Source organism: Geotrypetes seraphini, chromosome 2, assembly GCF_902459505.1.
Source record: "Geotrypetes seraphini chromosome 2, aGeoSer1.1, whole genome shotgun sequence".
NCBI lineage: Eukaryota > Metazoa > Chordata > Amphibia > Gymnophiona > Dermophiidae > Geotrypetes > Geotrypetes seraphini.
In genome coordinates, this window is record NC_047085.1 from 462,064,772 (window position 1) to 462,078,588 (window position 13,817).

At 49.2% G+C, this 13,817-nt stretch overlaps 1 protein-coding gene across 2 annotated transcripts in view; it reads left to right on the forward strand.

The window, feature by feature from the left end:
• The window catches only part of DIP2C (disco interacting protein 2 homolog C), an 800,316-nt gene that overhangs the window by 778,266 nt on the left and 8,233 nt on the right, over positions 1 to 13,817 (forward strand). For both annotated transcript variants that reach the window (XM_033931568.1, XM_033931569.1), the window contains 2 exons: positions 10,610 to 10,784; positions 11,922 to 12,045. In XM_033931568.1, the coding sequence (XP_033787459.1) occupies positions 10,610 to 10,784; positions 11,922 to 12,045 (299 nt within the window). The remainder of the gene's footprint in view (positions 1 to 10,609; positions 10,785 to 11,921; positions 12,046 to 13,817) is intronic.

The following is a 13,817-nucleotide window of genomic DNA, read 5'->3' on the forward strand; positions in this document are numbered from 1 at the left end:
GAGTGTACCATGGCCCGGAACAGCAGCATGATAACCTTCTCCGATCTGTTCGTGATCCCTTCTTAATCATTCCTAGCATTCGTTTTGCCCTTTTCGCCACCGCGCACTGTGCGGACAGCTTCATTGATTTGTTAACCAGTACTTCCAAGTTTCTTTCCTGGAGGGTCTCTCCAAGTACTGCACTGGACATCCTGTATTTGTGTGTAAGATTTTTATCCCAGGACAAGCAGGCAGCATATTCTTAACACATGGGTGACGTCACCGACGGAGCCCTCGGTACGGACCTTTTTAACTAGAAGTTTCTAGTTGGCCGCACCGCGCGTGCGCGAGTGCCTTCCCGCCCGACGGAGGAGTGCGTGGTCCCCAGTTTCTTCGTTTCCGCGGAGCGAAGAAGACGCGTGTGTTTTTTCAACGGCCGTTGAAACCACTTTTTTGCCTTCCCGCTCGCGCTTTTTTCCTTAATTTTTCTTTCTTTACCTTTGGGTTTATTTTTCTTTGATTTGCAAAAAAAAAAAAAAAAAAAAAAAACTTTGCTTTTTTCCCTTTTTTCTTTCGTTTTTGCCCCGGCGGGGCCTGTTGCCAGTATACAGGCCTCGGGCTTCGATTTTGCGGAGGCTATCTTCCCCTTCATGCCCCCGCAGGTCGGTTTTAAGAAGTGCCAGCGGTGTGCACGCCCGATCTCCATAACTGACCCACACAATTGGTGTTTGCAGTGTCTGGGTCCGGAGCATCGGGCGGACTCCTGCACCCGCTGTGCTACTCTTCAAAAAAGAACCCTTAAAAACCGAAGAATTCAGCAAACTCTCCTCTTCGGCACCGAGTCGGCGATGGACTCCTCACCTTCAACAGCGGTACCTCAAAAATCGGCACCGTCGTCCTCGACACCGACCGACCCCGCATCGGCGTCACTGGCGCCAGGTAAGCCGGCTAAGAAGCCTTCCTCTTCCCTCGAGCGCCCTCCGGCTACGGTGGCGACACCGTCCCTACCGGCATCGCACCGGTCCCGCAAACGCTCCACCCCGATCTCGGTGAGTGCCTCGTCATCGGCCTCCTCATCGCCGGGGCGTGGAGCGGCATCTAAGGAACCGAAGAAAAAGAAAGCGGTTCCGATGCCACCCCTAGATGACCGTATCTCGGCCATCTTAAAGGCTCAACTCCAAGAACAGTTGAAGAAACAACTTGAACAACTGTTGCCCACTATCCTGGCACCGCTCCTTCCGGTACCAGACCGGCCCGAGCCCCGTACCGAGCCCCCGGTGTCCACCCCTTCGGTACCGGTGAACACATCCATGCCGATCCTTTCGGCCCAACAACTTCAAGGCGATCCGGTGGTTCATTCTCAAGCCACATTGGATCCTCCTCGGCACCAGGCGGTACGGCATTCTTCTCGGGACCGAGATAGACGCCGGTCGTCCTCCCCTGGTACCGTTTCGGTGCGCTCTGGAAAGTCCTTGTCCAAAACTTGCCATACCGCGCCCTCCACCCCGGTGTCTCGACCAGAAGTCAGGGACCCTGACTTATGGGAGGAAACTCCTCTCGGTACCGAGGAGGATCCCTCCTCATCTGATGAGGAACCATCGGCACCCGATGCCACCTCTAAACCAGAGCAGTCCTCATTTTCTAAATTTCTGAGGGAAATGTCTGCTGCCTTATCCCTTCCTCTGGAATCGGACTCAAAAAAGTCTCAAGCCTTTCTAGAGGCTCTAGACTTTGAGCAACCTCCTAAGGAGTTCCTCAAGCTTCCCGTGCATGACATTCTACGGGAAACGTTCTACAAAAACTTGGAAAATCCCCTCACGGTACCGGGAGCCCCCCGTAAACTGGACAACCTTTACCGTGTCATTCCCATTCCTGGATTCGACAAATCTCAATTGCCCCATGAGTCCCTTCTGGTTGAATCCACCTTAAAAAAGACTCAGGGCTCCAGTGTCTATGCCTCTACCCCTCCTGGCAGAGAAGGTAAAACCATGGACAAGTTTGGCAAGAGGCTTTACCAGAATGCCATGCTTGCAAACAGGGCAAACAACTATTCCTTCCATTTTTCCTTCTATCTGAAACATTTGGTCCAACAACTGTCTGCCCTCCAAAAGTACCTTCCTGAGCGCAAGGTCCCGCTATTCCAACAGCACATCTCTGGCCTTCTCCAAATGCGCAAGTATATGGTCCGCTCGATATACGACTCCTTCGAGCTCACCTCTCGGGCCTCTGCCATGGCCGTAGCCATGCGTCGCTTGGCCTGGCTCAGAGTCTCCGACCTGGACATCAACCACCAGGATCGTCTGGCCAACGCCCCCTGTCTTGGGGATGAGCTTTTTGGAGAGTCACTGGATTCCACCACCCAGAAACTCTCTGCCCATGAGACCAGGTGGGACACCCTGATCAAGCCGAAAAAGAAGGCACCGCCTACCCGACCCTATCGGCCACAAACATCTTATCAACGGAGATTCTCAGCCAGACCACTCAACCCGCCTCCCCAGCAATCTCGGCGACCCCGTCAACAGCAACATCATGCTCAGGCTCGATCTCAGGCCACTCAACCCTCTAAGCCTCCTCAGCCTGCTAAACAATCTCAGCCCTTTTGACTCTTCTCTCCAGGGCATAGCCAGTCATCCACCCTTGTACCTCTTCCACAACCCATCGGAGGTCGTCTCACCATTTTCTCCAGCCGTTGGGAAGTCATCACGTCGGACCAGTGGGTCCTCAACATCATCCGCCACGGCTACTCTCTCAACTTCCAGACTCTACCTCCGGACAACCTTCCCGTAGAGTCTGCTTCAAACTCATCTCAAACCCCCCTCCTCCTGAGGGAGGTTCAATCCCTCCTCCTTCTCAATGCCATCGAAGAAGTACCTCCAGATCAAAGGGGTCAGGGATTCTACTCCCGCTACTTCCTCGTCCCCAAAAAGACGGGAGACCTCCGTCCCATTCTCGATCTAAGGGACCTCAACAAGTGTCTAGTCAAGGAGAAGTTCAGAATGCTCTCCCTTGCCACGCTTTACCCTCTTCTTTCTCAACACGACTGGCTATGTTCCCTGGACCTCAAAGAGGCCTACACTCACATCTCCATCAATCAGAATTCTCGCCGCTACCTACGGTTCCAGGTACTGCACAACCACTATCAGTACAAGGTGCTACCGTTCGGCCTAGCTTCCTCACCCAGGGTCTTCACCAAGTGCCTTATAGTGGTAGCGGCCTTCCTCAGGTCTCACAACCTCCAGGTGTTCCCCTACTTGGACGATTGGTTGGTGAAAGCACCTTCATCTCAACTCGTGCTACAAGCCACTCATCACACCATCTCTCTCCTCCACCTCCTGGGGTTCGAGATCAACTACCCCAAGTCGCACTTGCTTCCCACCCAGCGACTTCAATTCATTGGAGCAGTTCTGGACACCACGCTCATGAGGGCCTTTCTCCCCTCCGATCGCCAGCGGACCCTGCTCCATCTCTGCCGTCAGGTACTCATGCACCCCTCCATCCCTGCCCGACAGATGATGGTCCTACTGGGTCACATGGCCTCGACGGTGCATGTCCTTCCTCTGGCACGCCTCCACCTTCGTACGCCTCAGTGGACTCTCGCCAACCAATGGTCACAGACTACGGACCTTCTTTCTCATCCCATCTCTGTGACATCATCTCTTCAGCAATCTCTCCAATGGTGGTTGAACTCCTCAAATCTTTCCAGGGGTCTACTTTTTCATCTGCCCCCCCACTCTATGATCATCACCACAGATGCGTCCCCCTACGCGTGGGGAGCTCACCTAGGAGACCTACGCACCCAGGGACTTTGGACCCCACAGGAGCGTCGTCATCACATCAATTTCCTGGAACTCAGGGCCATGTTCTATGCCCTCAAGGCTTTCCAACATCTTCTCTGCCCTCAAGTCCTCCTCCTGTGCACAGACAATCAAGTCGCCATGTACTACATAAACAAGCAAGGCGGCACCGGATCACGCCCCCTTTGTTTGGAGGCTCTGCGCATCTGGACCTGGGCCACGGACCGCAATCTCTTTCTCAGGGCGGTCTATATCCAGGGCGAACAGAACTCTCTGGCCGACAATCTCAGTCGCATCCTTCAACCTCACGAGTGGACGTTGGACCCTCCGACTCTGCTCTCCATCTTTGCTCGATGGGGCACTCCGCAGGTGGACCTCTTTGCAGCACCTCACAATCATCAGCTGCCCCAATTCTGCTCCAGACTCTTCTCTCCTCACCGTCTGGCCCCGGATGCATTCCTGCTCGATTGGAGGGATCGGTTCCTGTATGCCTTCCCTCCACTTCCTCTGATGTTGCGGACCTTGTCCAAACTCCGCAAAGACCACGCCACCATGATTCTTATCGCACCTCGGTGGCCTCGCCAACACTGGTTCTCACTCCTGCTCCAGCTCAGCTCCAGGGAACCCATTCTACTTCCTGTGTTTCCTACTCTACTTACGCAACAGCATCAGTCTCTGCTACATCCCAATCTGTCTTCGCTCCACCTGACAGCTTGGTTTCTCTCGGGCTGACCTCTCCGGAGAATCTATCTCAACCGGTCCGCCTCATTTTGGACGCTTCCAGGAAACCGGCCACTCTCCAATGTTACCATCAGAAGTGGACCAGATTTTCCTCCTGGTGTCTCCGGCATCATCAAGAACCCACCTCCTTAGCGGTGGAAACTGTCTTGGAATATTTGCTCTCACTGTCCAACGCTGGCCTCAAAACTACCTCCATCAGAGTCCACCTCAGTGCCATCACTGCGTTTCATGAGCCTATTCTCGGAAAACCCCTCACGGCTCATCCTCTGGTTTCCAGATTCATGAGAGGACTCTTCAACATCAAACCGCCTCTCAAGCCTCCTCCTGTCGTCTGGGACCTGAATGTGGTTCTCTCAGCTCTCATGAAACCTCCGTTTGAGCCTCTTGCCACAACTTCTCTCAGGCTTCTTACCTGGAAGGTGCTTTTCCTAATTGCCATCACCTCTGCCAGGAGGGTTAGCGAACTGCATGCACTGGTTGCCGACCCACCTTTCACTGTTTTTCACCATGACAAGGTTGTTCTGCGTACCCACCCTAAATTCCTTCCCAAGGTGGTCTCAGCTTTTCACCTCAACCAGTCCATTGTGCTGCCCGTCTTCTTCCCTAAGCCTCACTCGCATCCTGGGGAACAGGCGTTGCACACGCTGGATTGTAAGCGTGCCCTTGCTTACTATCTTGATCGTACCAGAGCTCACCGAACAGCCCCTCAGCTCTTTTTGTCTTTCGACCCCAACCGTTTGGGTCGTCCTGTCTCCAAACGGACACTTTCAAATTGGCTTGCTGCCTGTATTGCTTTCTGCTACGCTCGGGCCGGTCTCTCACTGGAAGGAACTGTCACGGCCCACAGAGTCCGAGCTATGGCTGCTTCTGTGGCTTTCCTCCGCTCCACGCCCATCGAGGAAATCTGCAAGGCGGCCACTTGGTCCTCAGTTCACACGTTCACTACTCACTACTGTCTGGATGCGTTCTCCAGACGGGATGGACACTTCGGCCAATCTGTGTTACAAAATTTATTTTCCTAATGGCCAACCATCCCACCTCCCTCTTTGTTAGCTTGGAGGTCACCCATGTGTTAAGAATATGCTGCCTGCTTGTCCTGGGATAAAGCACAGTTACTTACCGTAACAGGTGTTATCCAGGGACAGCAGGCAGATATTCTTACGTCCCACCCACCTCCCCGGGTTGGCTTCTTAGCTGGCTTATCCTAACTGGGGACCACGCACTCCTCCGTCGGGCGGGAAGGCACTCGCGCACGCGCGGTGCGGCCAACTAGAAACTTCTAGTTAAAAAGGTCCGTACCGAGGGCTCCGTCGGTGACGTCACCCATGTGTTAAGAATATCTGCCTGCTGTCCCTGGATAACACCTGTTACGGTAAGTAACTGTGCTTTATTTCCGATATACATCACCTTACACTTATCCACATTAAACCTTATTTGCCATGTCGCAGCCCATTTCTCGAGCGTGTTTATGTCACGTTGCAGGTCTTTGCAATCCTCCTGTGTCTTCACTATTCTGAATAACTTTGTATCGTCTGCAAATTTAATCACCTCACTCGTCATACCAGTTTCCAGGTCATTTATAAATATATTGAAGAGCACGGGTCCAAGCACCGAACCCTGCAGCACTCCACTCATGATGCTTTTCCAGTCTGAGTATTGTCCATTTACCCCCACTCTCTGTTTCCTATCCGCCAGCCAGTTTTTAATCCACATCAGTTAGTTGAAGCAGTACAGCTATAGCCCCTTTCACTTCCTTGATTACACTCAGATAGGTTGCCATCTGGTACCGGGGATTTATCATTTTTAAGCCTATCAATCTGCCTTCATACCTCTTCTAGACTGACCGTCAACCCTATCAGTTTCCCATCTTGCGTATAGCCTGTTGGCTTCCAGTATGTTGTGTATATCCTCTTCGGTAAATACAGACGAAAAAAATGTGTTCAGTTTGTCAGCGATGACTTTGTCCTCCTTTAGCACTACCTTTATTCCATGGTCATAGAAAGACCCCACCGCTTCCTTCGCGGGTCATTTCCCCTTGAAGTTTTTTGCCTCCTTGGCTAGTTTTTCCTCGTATTCTCTTTTGGCCCCTCTTACCGCCTTATGGCACCTGCCTTGATTTTGTTTGTGCTTTTTCCAGTTTTTGTCTGTTTTTGACCTTTTCCATTCCTTAAACAAAGTCTTCTTGCCTCTGATCGCTTCCTTCACCACTACAGTGAGCCACGCCGGTTCCTTGTTCTTTTTCCTCTTGGATCCCTTATTGATACATGGTATATATAGATATTGTGACTCAGTGACTGTGTACTTAAAAAGGGACCATGCTTGTTCTAGTGTTTTTACAGTGCTTATCCTCTTCTTAATCTTTTTCCCCACCATGAGTCTCATCTCTTCGTAATTCCATTTTCGGAAGTTCAGTGCCGTGGCTGTCATTATGGATCGATGTTTTGCCCCTGTATCCAAGTTGAAGCGGATGATATTGTGATCACTGCTTCCCAGCGTCCCTTCTACTTCTACACCTTGCGCCGGTCCTCGTAGTCCATTTAGAATTAAGTCCAGAATTGCATTTCCTCTTGTATTTTCTTTGACAAGTTGTTCCAAGAAGCAATCATCTACAGCTTTCAGAAACTTGGTCTCCCTACTGCATCCGGAGGTGCCTAGGTTCCAGTCTATCCCTGGATAATTGAAGTCACCCATGATAACTGTGTTGGCATCCCTTGCAGTTGCATTTAATCTCATCCATCATTTCTCCATCAATTTCTTCGGACTGCCCTGGGGGTCAGTAGTAGATGCCAATCTTTTTTTCTGTTCCATTTGTTCCTGGAATTTTGACCCATAGAGACTCTACCTTATTTTTCATTTCCGGCATGTTCTCTCCAGTAGACTCAATTCCCTCTTTGACGTCTAGGGAAATACCCCCATCTTTTTGACCTACTCTGTCTCTGCGGTATAGCTTGTATCCCGGTAGCACAGGGTCCCAGACATTTTCCTTATTCCACCATGTTTCCGTTATGCCGATGATGTTAAGGTTATCTTTTTGTGCCATAGCTTCCAATTCCCCCATCTTATTCCTTAGGCTCCTTTCGTTCGGGTACACTTGAGTTTGCGGCCTGTTACTTTCTTGCATTTCCTTCCCTCTTGTGTCCCTTTCGATCCGTCAGGATTTCTGTCTTGCCTATGATCTGGTGAGTCTTCCCCACTATCATCCTGCACAGTATACCTCTGGGTATACCAGTTCCCGAACCATCGACTCTTGGTCAACCGTCGGCTTTCCCCTTCTTCCTAGTTTAAAAACGTCTCAATTTCTCTCTTGATGTTGCTTGCAAGTAGCCTCATTCCGTCTCCGCTGAGGTGGAGTCCATCGTTCCTGAATAGCTTGCTCTTCCCCCAGAACGTCCAGTTGCGCACAAAGTGGAATCCTTCTTCCTCACACCAGCGCCTCATCCATGCGTTGACTGCTTGCAGCTCTATCTGCCTCTTTTCGTCGGCCCTGGATACCGGCAGGATCTCTGAGAATGCTACCCTCGGCGTTCTGTTCTTCATCTTCCCTTCTAGCATCTAGAACTCCTTCAGTCCTTCCCTGCTGTAGTTCCTGTTGCTCACATTGTTTGTCCCCATGTGGATCATCACTGCCGTATCTTCCTCTTCCACACTGTCGATTATCCTGTCAATGCAGCTCACCAGCCGATCCTGTCTTCCTCCCGCTATTTGGCTGTCGACTTGTCTGATGATGGAGTCCCCCACAACGATTACTGTCCTCTCTTTCTTCTCTTGCCTCTCCAGCCGCAGGTCCGTGTACCTGGTGTATGACCATCTCTCCAGCCATAGGTCCGTGTCCTCTGTGCACTTCCATCTTCCCTCATCCTAGTTTTGGCTTGCACTGGACTCGTCTTCCTTGTGGTTGTCCTACAGGTGGTCTTCACTCACTGTAGGTATATCTTGGCAGCTCCACTGTTGTTGGTGATTTTCCACGGCCTCCCTGTGTGCCTGTTCAATGAACTTCTCTAACTCCCTGACTTTTTCCTCAACGGTTTCCTCTGTCTGGAAGTTTTCTGCCTCTCTGTCCTCCTCTTCCACTGCTCGAAGTGCCCTCCAGGAGTCTAACTTGCTTCTTCAGGCCCTCCAGTCCCTCGCATCGAGTGCATATATAAGACCGCCTCCCAGAGGGGAGATAGTCATACATATGGCAAACGGTGCAGAAAACTGGGTAGCTCAACATCCTCGTTCTGTCTGCTGCATCCATTGCTGTCCGCTTGCCGGTCTGTCATCTGAAGTGGCTTCTCCTTATATAGGAATCTATATAGCGTCCTCGGTGTTATTGTGAAGTCCTTTTCTTTGATTTTAAACCTGCTACCCCTGTTGCTTGTGTGTGTCCTCTGCGTCTGCTGTGATTGCCCTCTGCTACTACTGTGTTTGTTTATCTACTGCTTGTCTGTCCTGTTGCCCTTGTGATACTTGCCTGTGTAGGTGTCCTTCCTTAGTGTTTCTTCTTTGCTCATCCCTTCTTAAGGCCCGCGCCTTTAACGCTTGCCTTCGACACGCGCCGAACGGCTGAGCTCCGTTGGCCCCTCCCTTTTTAAGGAGGAGCTCCGGTGGATGATGTCAGGGGTGGGCAGAGCTACCTCTTGCCAATGCCCCTTGCTCTCTCCTGCCTTCTTTTGCTCCTCCTTCCCCTCTCCTGTTCTCTTCTCTGCTTTTCTCTCCTCTTTTCCTGCCTTCTGCTTGCCTGCCCAAGACTGTTTAACTGAGCTCCATTGGCCCCTCCCCTTTTAAGGATAACATCAGGGGTGGGTGGAGCTACCTCTCACCAATGCCCTTTGCTTTCTTCTGCCTTCTCTTGCTCCTTCTTCCCCTCTCCTGTTTTCTTCTCTGCTTTTCTCTCCTTCTCCTTTCCTGCCTCCTGTTTGCCTGCCTTGTACCATCTCTTCCCTCTTTTTTTTTCTCCTCTATTCCTTTCTATCCATAAGAAGCATTTCTTCTTATCTCTTCCCTGCCACGCCATCTCGTCCCTCTTTCTCCTTCCCCTCCATCCCTGTGCACCATCTCATTCCTCTCTCTCCTGTGGCCAGACATATCTGACTTCCCCTCCTATGATCTGGCATCTTTCTCCTCTCCTTTCTATAGCCTGGAATCTCTTTCCTCTCCCATGGTATGACTCTCTTCTCCTTCCTGCAGATGATATCTCTCTCTTCTCCTTCCTGCAGACTGATATCTCTCTCTTCTCCTTCCTGCAGACTTGTATCTCTCTCCTGTAGTCTGGCAATCTTCTCTTCCCTCCTTCCATCACCCTTCTCCAGAATCTGACATCTCTCCCTTCTTTGAGTTCTCTTCTCCCTCCCAGTGTAACATTTCTCCCTCCCTCCTCTCCACCACTATCATGTCCAGCAGCTCTCCCTCTTTCTTCATTTCCTCATGTATACCATCTCTTTTTCCCTCCCACTCTACACACCTGAGTCCAACAATTCTCTTTTTCTCTTCCCTCACCCACAGGAAGCATCTCTCTTCTTCCCTTCCCATCACCCCACCCAAGTATCTCTCTCTCAATCCCAGTCCCACTTCTCTCAATCCCAGTCCCGCTTCTCTCAGCTGGATCCTGTGGTATGACCTCTCCTCAGTTCCCGACTCCCCCACCTACCACCTCCCCGCCGCTGTAATTTAAAATCTTTAGGCAGCCAGCGGCATAACGAAGTGAATATCCTGATGTCAGCCTGCCTGGAAGTGCCTACGTCTTGCCTACGTGGGAAGTGCTGCAGAAAGAACACTTCTGGGGCAGGCCAAAGGTGGGAGGCTTGCTTCGTTGAGTGGCGACTGCACAAAGATTTTAAATTACAGCGGCAGGGAGGTGGTAGGTGAGGGAGTCGATAGAGCCATACTTCCGATTGCCAATTTCTGTGGCCTATCCTGTTCCAATGCCTATGCCTACTAGATGTGAATAGCTTTGCTTTACCCAAGCATCATGATATCAAAGTGTATCACTTCTACAGCAGTAAAGAAAATATTTGAAAACTGTAGTTTTATGGCCTTATAAGTTTTATGGCTTTTTTTAACTGCTTATAAAATTTAAATAATTCTTTCAATGTAACCTGTTTCTTTTCTAATAGATCTGGGTTCACAGTGCCCATAATGCCAGTGGGTATTTTACTATTTATGGAGATGAATCTCTGCAGTCCGATCATTTTAATTCAAGACTCAGTTTTGGGGATACGCAAACTATATGGGCACGAACAGGCTACTTAGGATTCTTGAGAAGAACAGAACTCACAGATGCAAATGGAGGTGGGAATTTGTTATTAATATATGTCTTAATATGCAAGTAGTGGTATTTTTGTGTTTTTCACCATCCTTATGTTAATTGAATATTTTGCTATGTTACTCCTGAGCCTTCCTTTATAGAACATCATACCATGACTTAACTTTTAAATGAGGCAAGGAAATAAAGTTAATTGCAATTACAGTCAAACCTCGGTTTACGAGTGCACTGGTTTGCGAGTGTTTTGCAAGACGAGCAAAACATTTGCAAAATCGGCACCTCGGAAACCGAATTTGACTCGATTTATGAGTGCCACCCCCAGTGATCTGGCATCCCTCCCCCTGCTCGTGTCGTTCACCCCCCCCCGCGATCCTACATCCCCCCCCCGAGCACCAAAAGGACATCCCTTATCCCGATTGGGCACCAGCACCAACACACAGACATGCCGGTGCCCGAAGATTCTCTCTCTTCTGTGCTGGGCTGGGCGGTGCGTCGGAGATCCTCCCTCTTGCCTGTGCTGGGCTGGATTGGGCCTTGAGCATTTGCGCATGCTCAAGGCCTTCTGATCTCGCTCTCTCTGAGATTCTCAGATTCAGAATCTCGGAGAGAGCGAGACCAGAAGGCCTTGAGCATGCGCAAATGCTCAAGGCCCAGTCCAGCCCAGCACAGGCAAGAGGGAGAATCTCCGATGCACCGCCCATCCCAGCACAGAAGAGGGAGGATCTTCCGGCACCGGCACCGGCATGTCCTGTGCATTGGTGCTGGTGCCAGTGGCCAGATGTCGTTTTGATGCTCGGGGGGGAGGATGCCAGATCGCGGGTGGGGGGTATGGAGCAGCATCGGTGGCCTCAAGGGGGGGAGGAATGGAGCAGCGCCGGTAGTATCGGAGGGGAGGAGGTGGAAAGGATTAAAGCCAGTTTCCCTTACTTCCTATGGGGAAACTCGCTTTGATATACGAGCAATTTGGTTTACGAGCATACTTCTGGAACGAACTATGCTCGTAAACCAAGGTTCCACTGTATTAGTACTGATCAAACTTATCTTGAAATAAGTTTGAGTGCAGATTGATAGATGACTTCAAAATTATTAAGAATGCCAGAGTTGCTTTCTGTAATCTCAAGTGAATAGTTTCATAAAAATTAGGACATGTTTTTCTCTCATAGAGCGACATGATGCCCTCTATGTTGTCGGTGCATTAGATGAAGCCATGGAATTGCGAGGAATGAGATATCATCCAATTGATATCGAAACGTCGGTGATTAGAGCACACAAGAGTGTTACAGAATGGTGAGTAGAGTGTCACTAAATATTAAATTATAATGATATCACCTTAGTCACTGTAAAATGCATTCTGGCTCTCTCACATTCTCATTCTGCTAATATCCAGGAAATCCATTATTATATAGGATTTGCCTCCATAGCCATTAATAATAAGCCTGTCATTGGCTGTTGACAGGCTAACATGGAAGTAATGGAGCTTGGCAATTCATGATTGGTCCAGTTTAATGAGGATTAAGTCGTAGGAATTGGTCTTATGATGCAAAGGCCTAGTTGGCTTATCTGATAGGCCCATCAAAGGGGAGCCTCAGCAGATTTGCTCTCTTAACCACCTTCATAGGTGTGCATAATTGTCCCAGATTATCATGACCTAGTCAGCCTTCCACCACGGTTCTTCTGTCCTATGATCTCACCTAGAATAAACAACCCAGCTCCATGTTACAGTGTGTTTCAGTATACCAGCTTGGATCAATAATGCTTTAATTCTCTTTAAATAAAATGCAGCTCTCTGGACAGCTGTGTAGCAAAGCCTAGGGGCTCCTTTTACAAAGGTGCGTTAGGGCCTTAATGTGTGGAATAGCGCGTGCTAAAATGCCCCGCGCGCTAGCCGCTACCGCCTCCTCTTGAGCAGGCGGTAGGTTTTCGTGTAGCGTGTGCTATAGCATTTGCTAATCCAGTACGTGCGCTAAAAACGCTAATGCACCTTTGTAAAAGGAGCCCTAAGTTTAACCTAACTTCCCTATAGATTATAGGCCCAAAACCACCCCAAAACTAACACCACCATAGAGGCAGGATTCACATGCTCCCAGATGGAGAGAATCATAGTGGTTATTAACTTGCCTCAGACTCCTGATTCCAGGTTTAGTCCTATTTGGGCTAGTCCTGCTTCAGAGTCCATCTGTACCTAAGATTACAGCCTTGCCTATAATGTCACATGTAGCCTTCTAGGTGACTCCAGATTGAGTTTTACCTGTAATAATCCTTTCTACCAGACATCAGCTCTTATATAAATAGATAAAATAGCCTGCCCCAGCTCCTGCACAAGGCTCAACTCTTAGGAAACAGCAGAGATGCCAGTGGTCTGCACTCTGCACACAAGGGGTTAAAAAAAGCAGATCATATTTCAAGAAAGTACAAAATATATAGTCAGCAATGGAGATCTCACACAATAAAATGCAGATTATAAAGTTGCATAGTGGTACATATGACATAGAACAGATTTAGGTTGTACATCAACAAGAATTCTGAAACAGTAGACTACACAATATTATTTTCTGCACATGTGCTGGAATGCTATTCTGTACATAAATATCAGTATCCCAGAAATGTCATGCATGATGTGCATGCATCTTTGGGTTAAATTTATGTATTTAATTTTCATTTACTGTACCGCTGCAACAATATGATCATGTCACTCCTCTTCTGCGAGAAGCTCACTGGCTACCCATTACCCACCATATCACCTATAAAACTTTAATGCTGGTCTACAAAATCAAACTTTCGCATCTCCCATCTTTTCTCGATAAACTCATCATCCCTTTTTCTCCTTCCCGAACTCTTAGATTGGCTGATCAGAATTTACTGACCATACCTTCCATCAAAGAATTCTATTACACTAGAAAAACTAATTTCTCCGTTGTAGCTCCAACTTTATGGAACGCCATGCCACTTCAACTCTGCCTTGAAAATTCACTCGACAAATTCAAGATTAAACTAAAAATGTTTTTATTCAAAGACGCATACCATAGCATTTAAATATTTCTTCTCCAACAGCTAGCAAA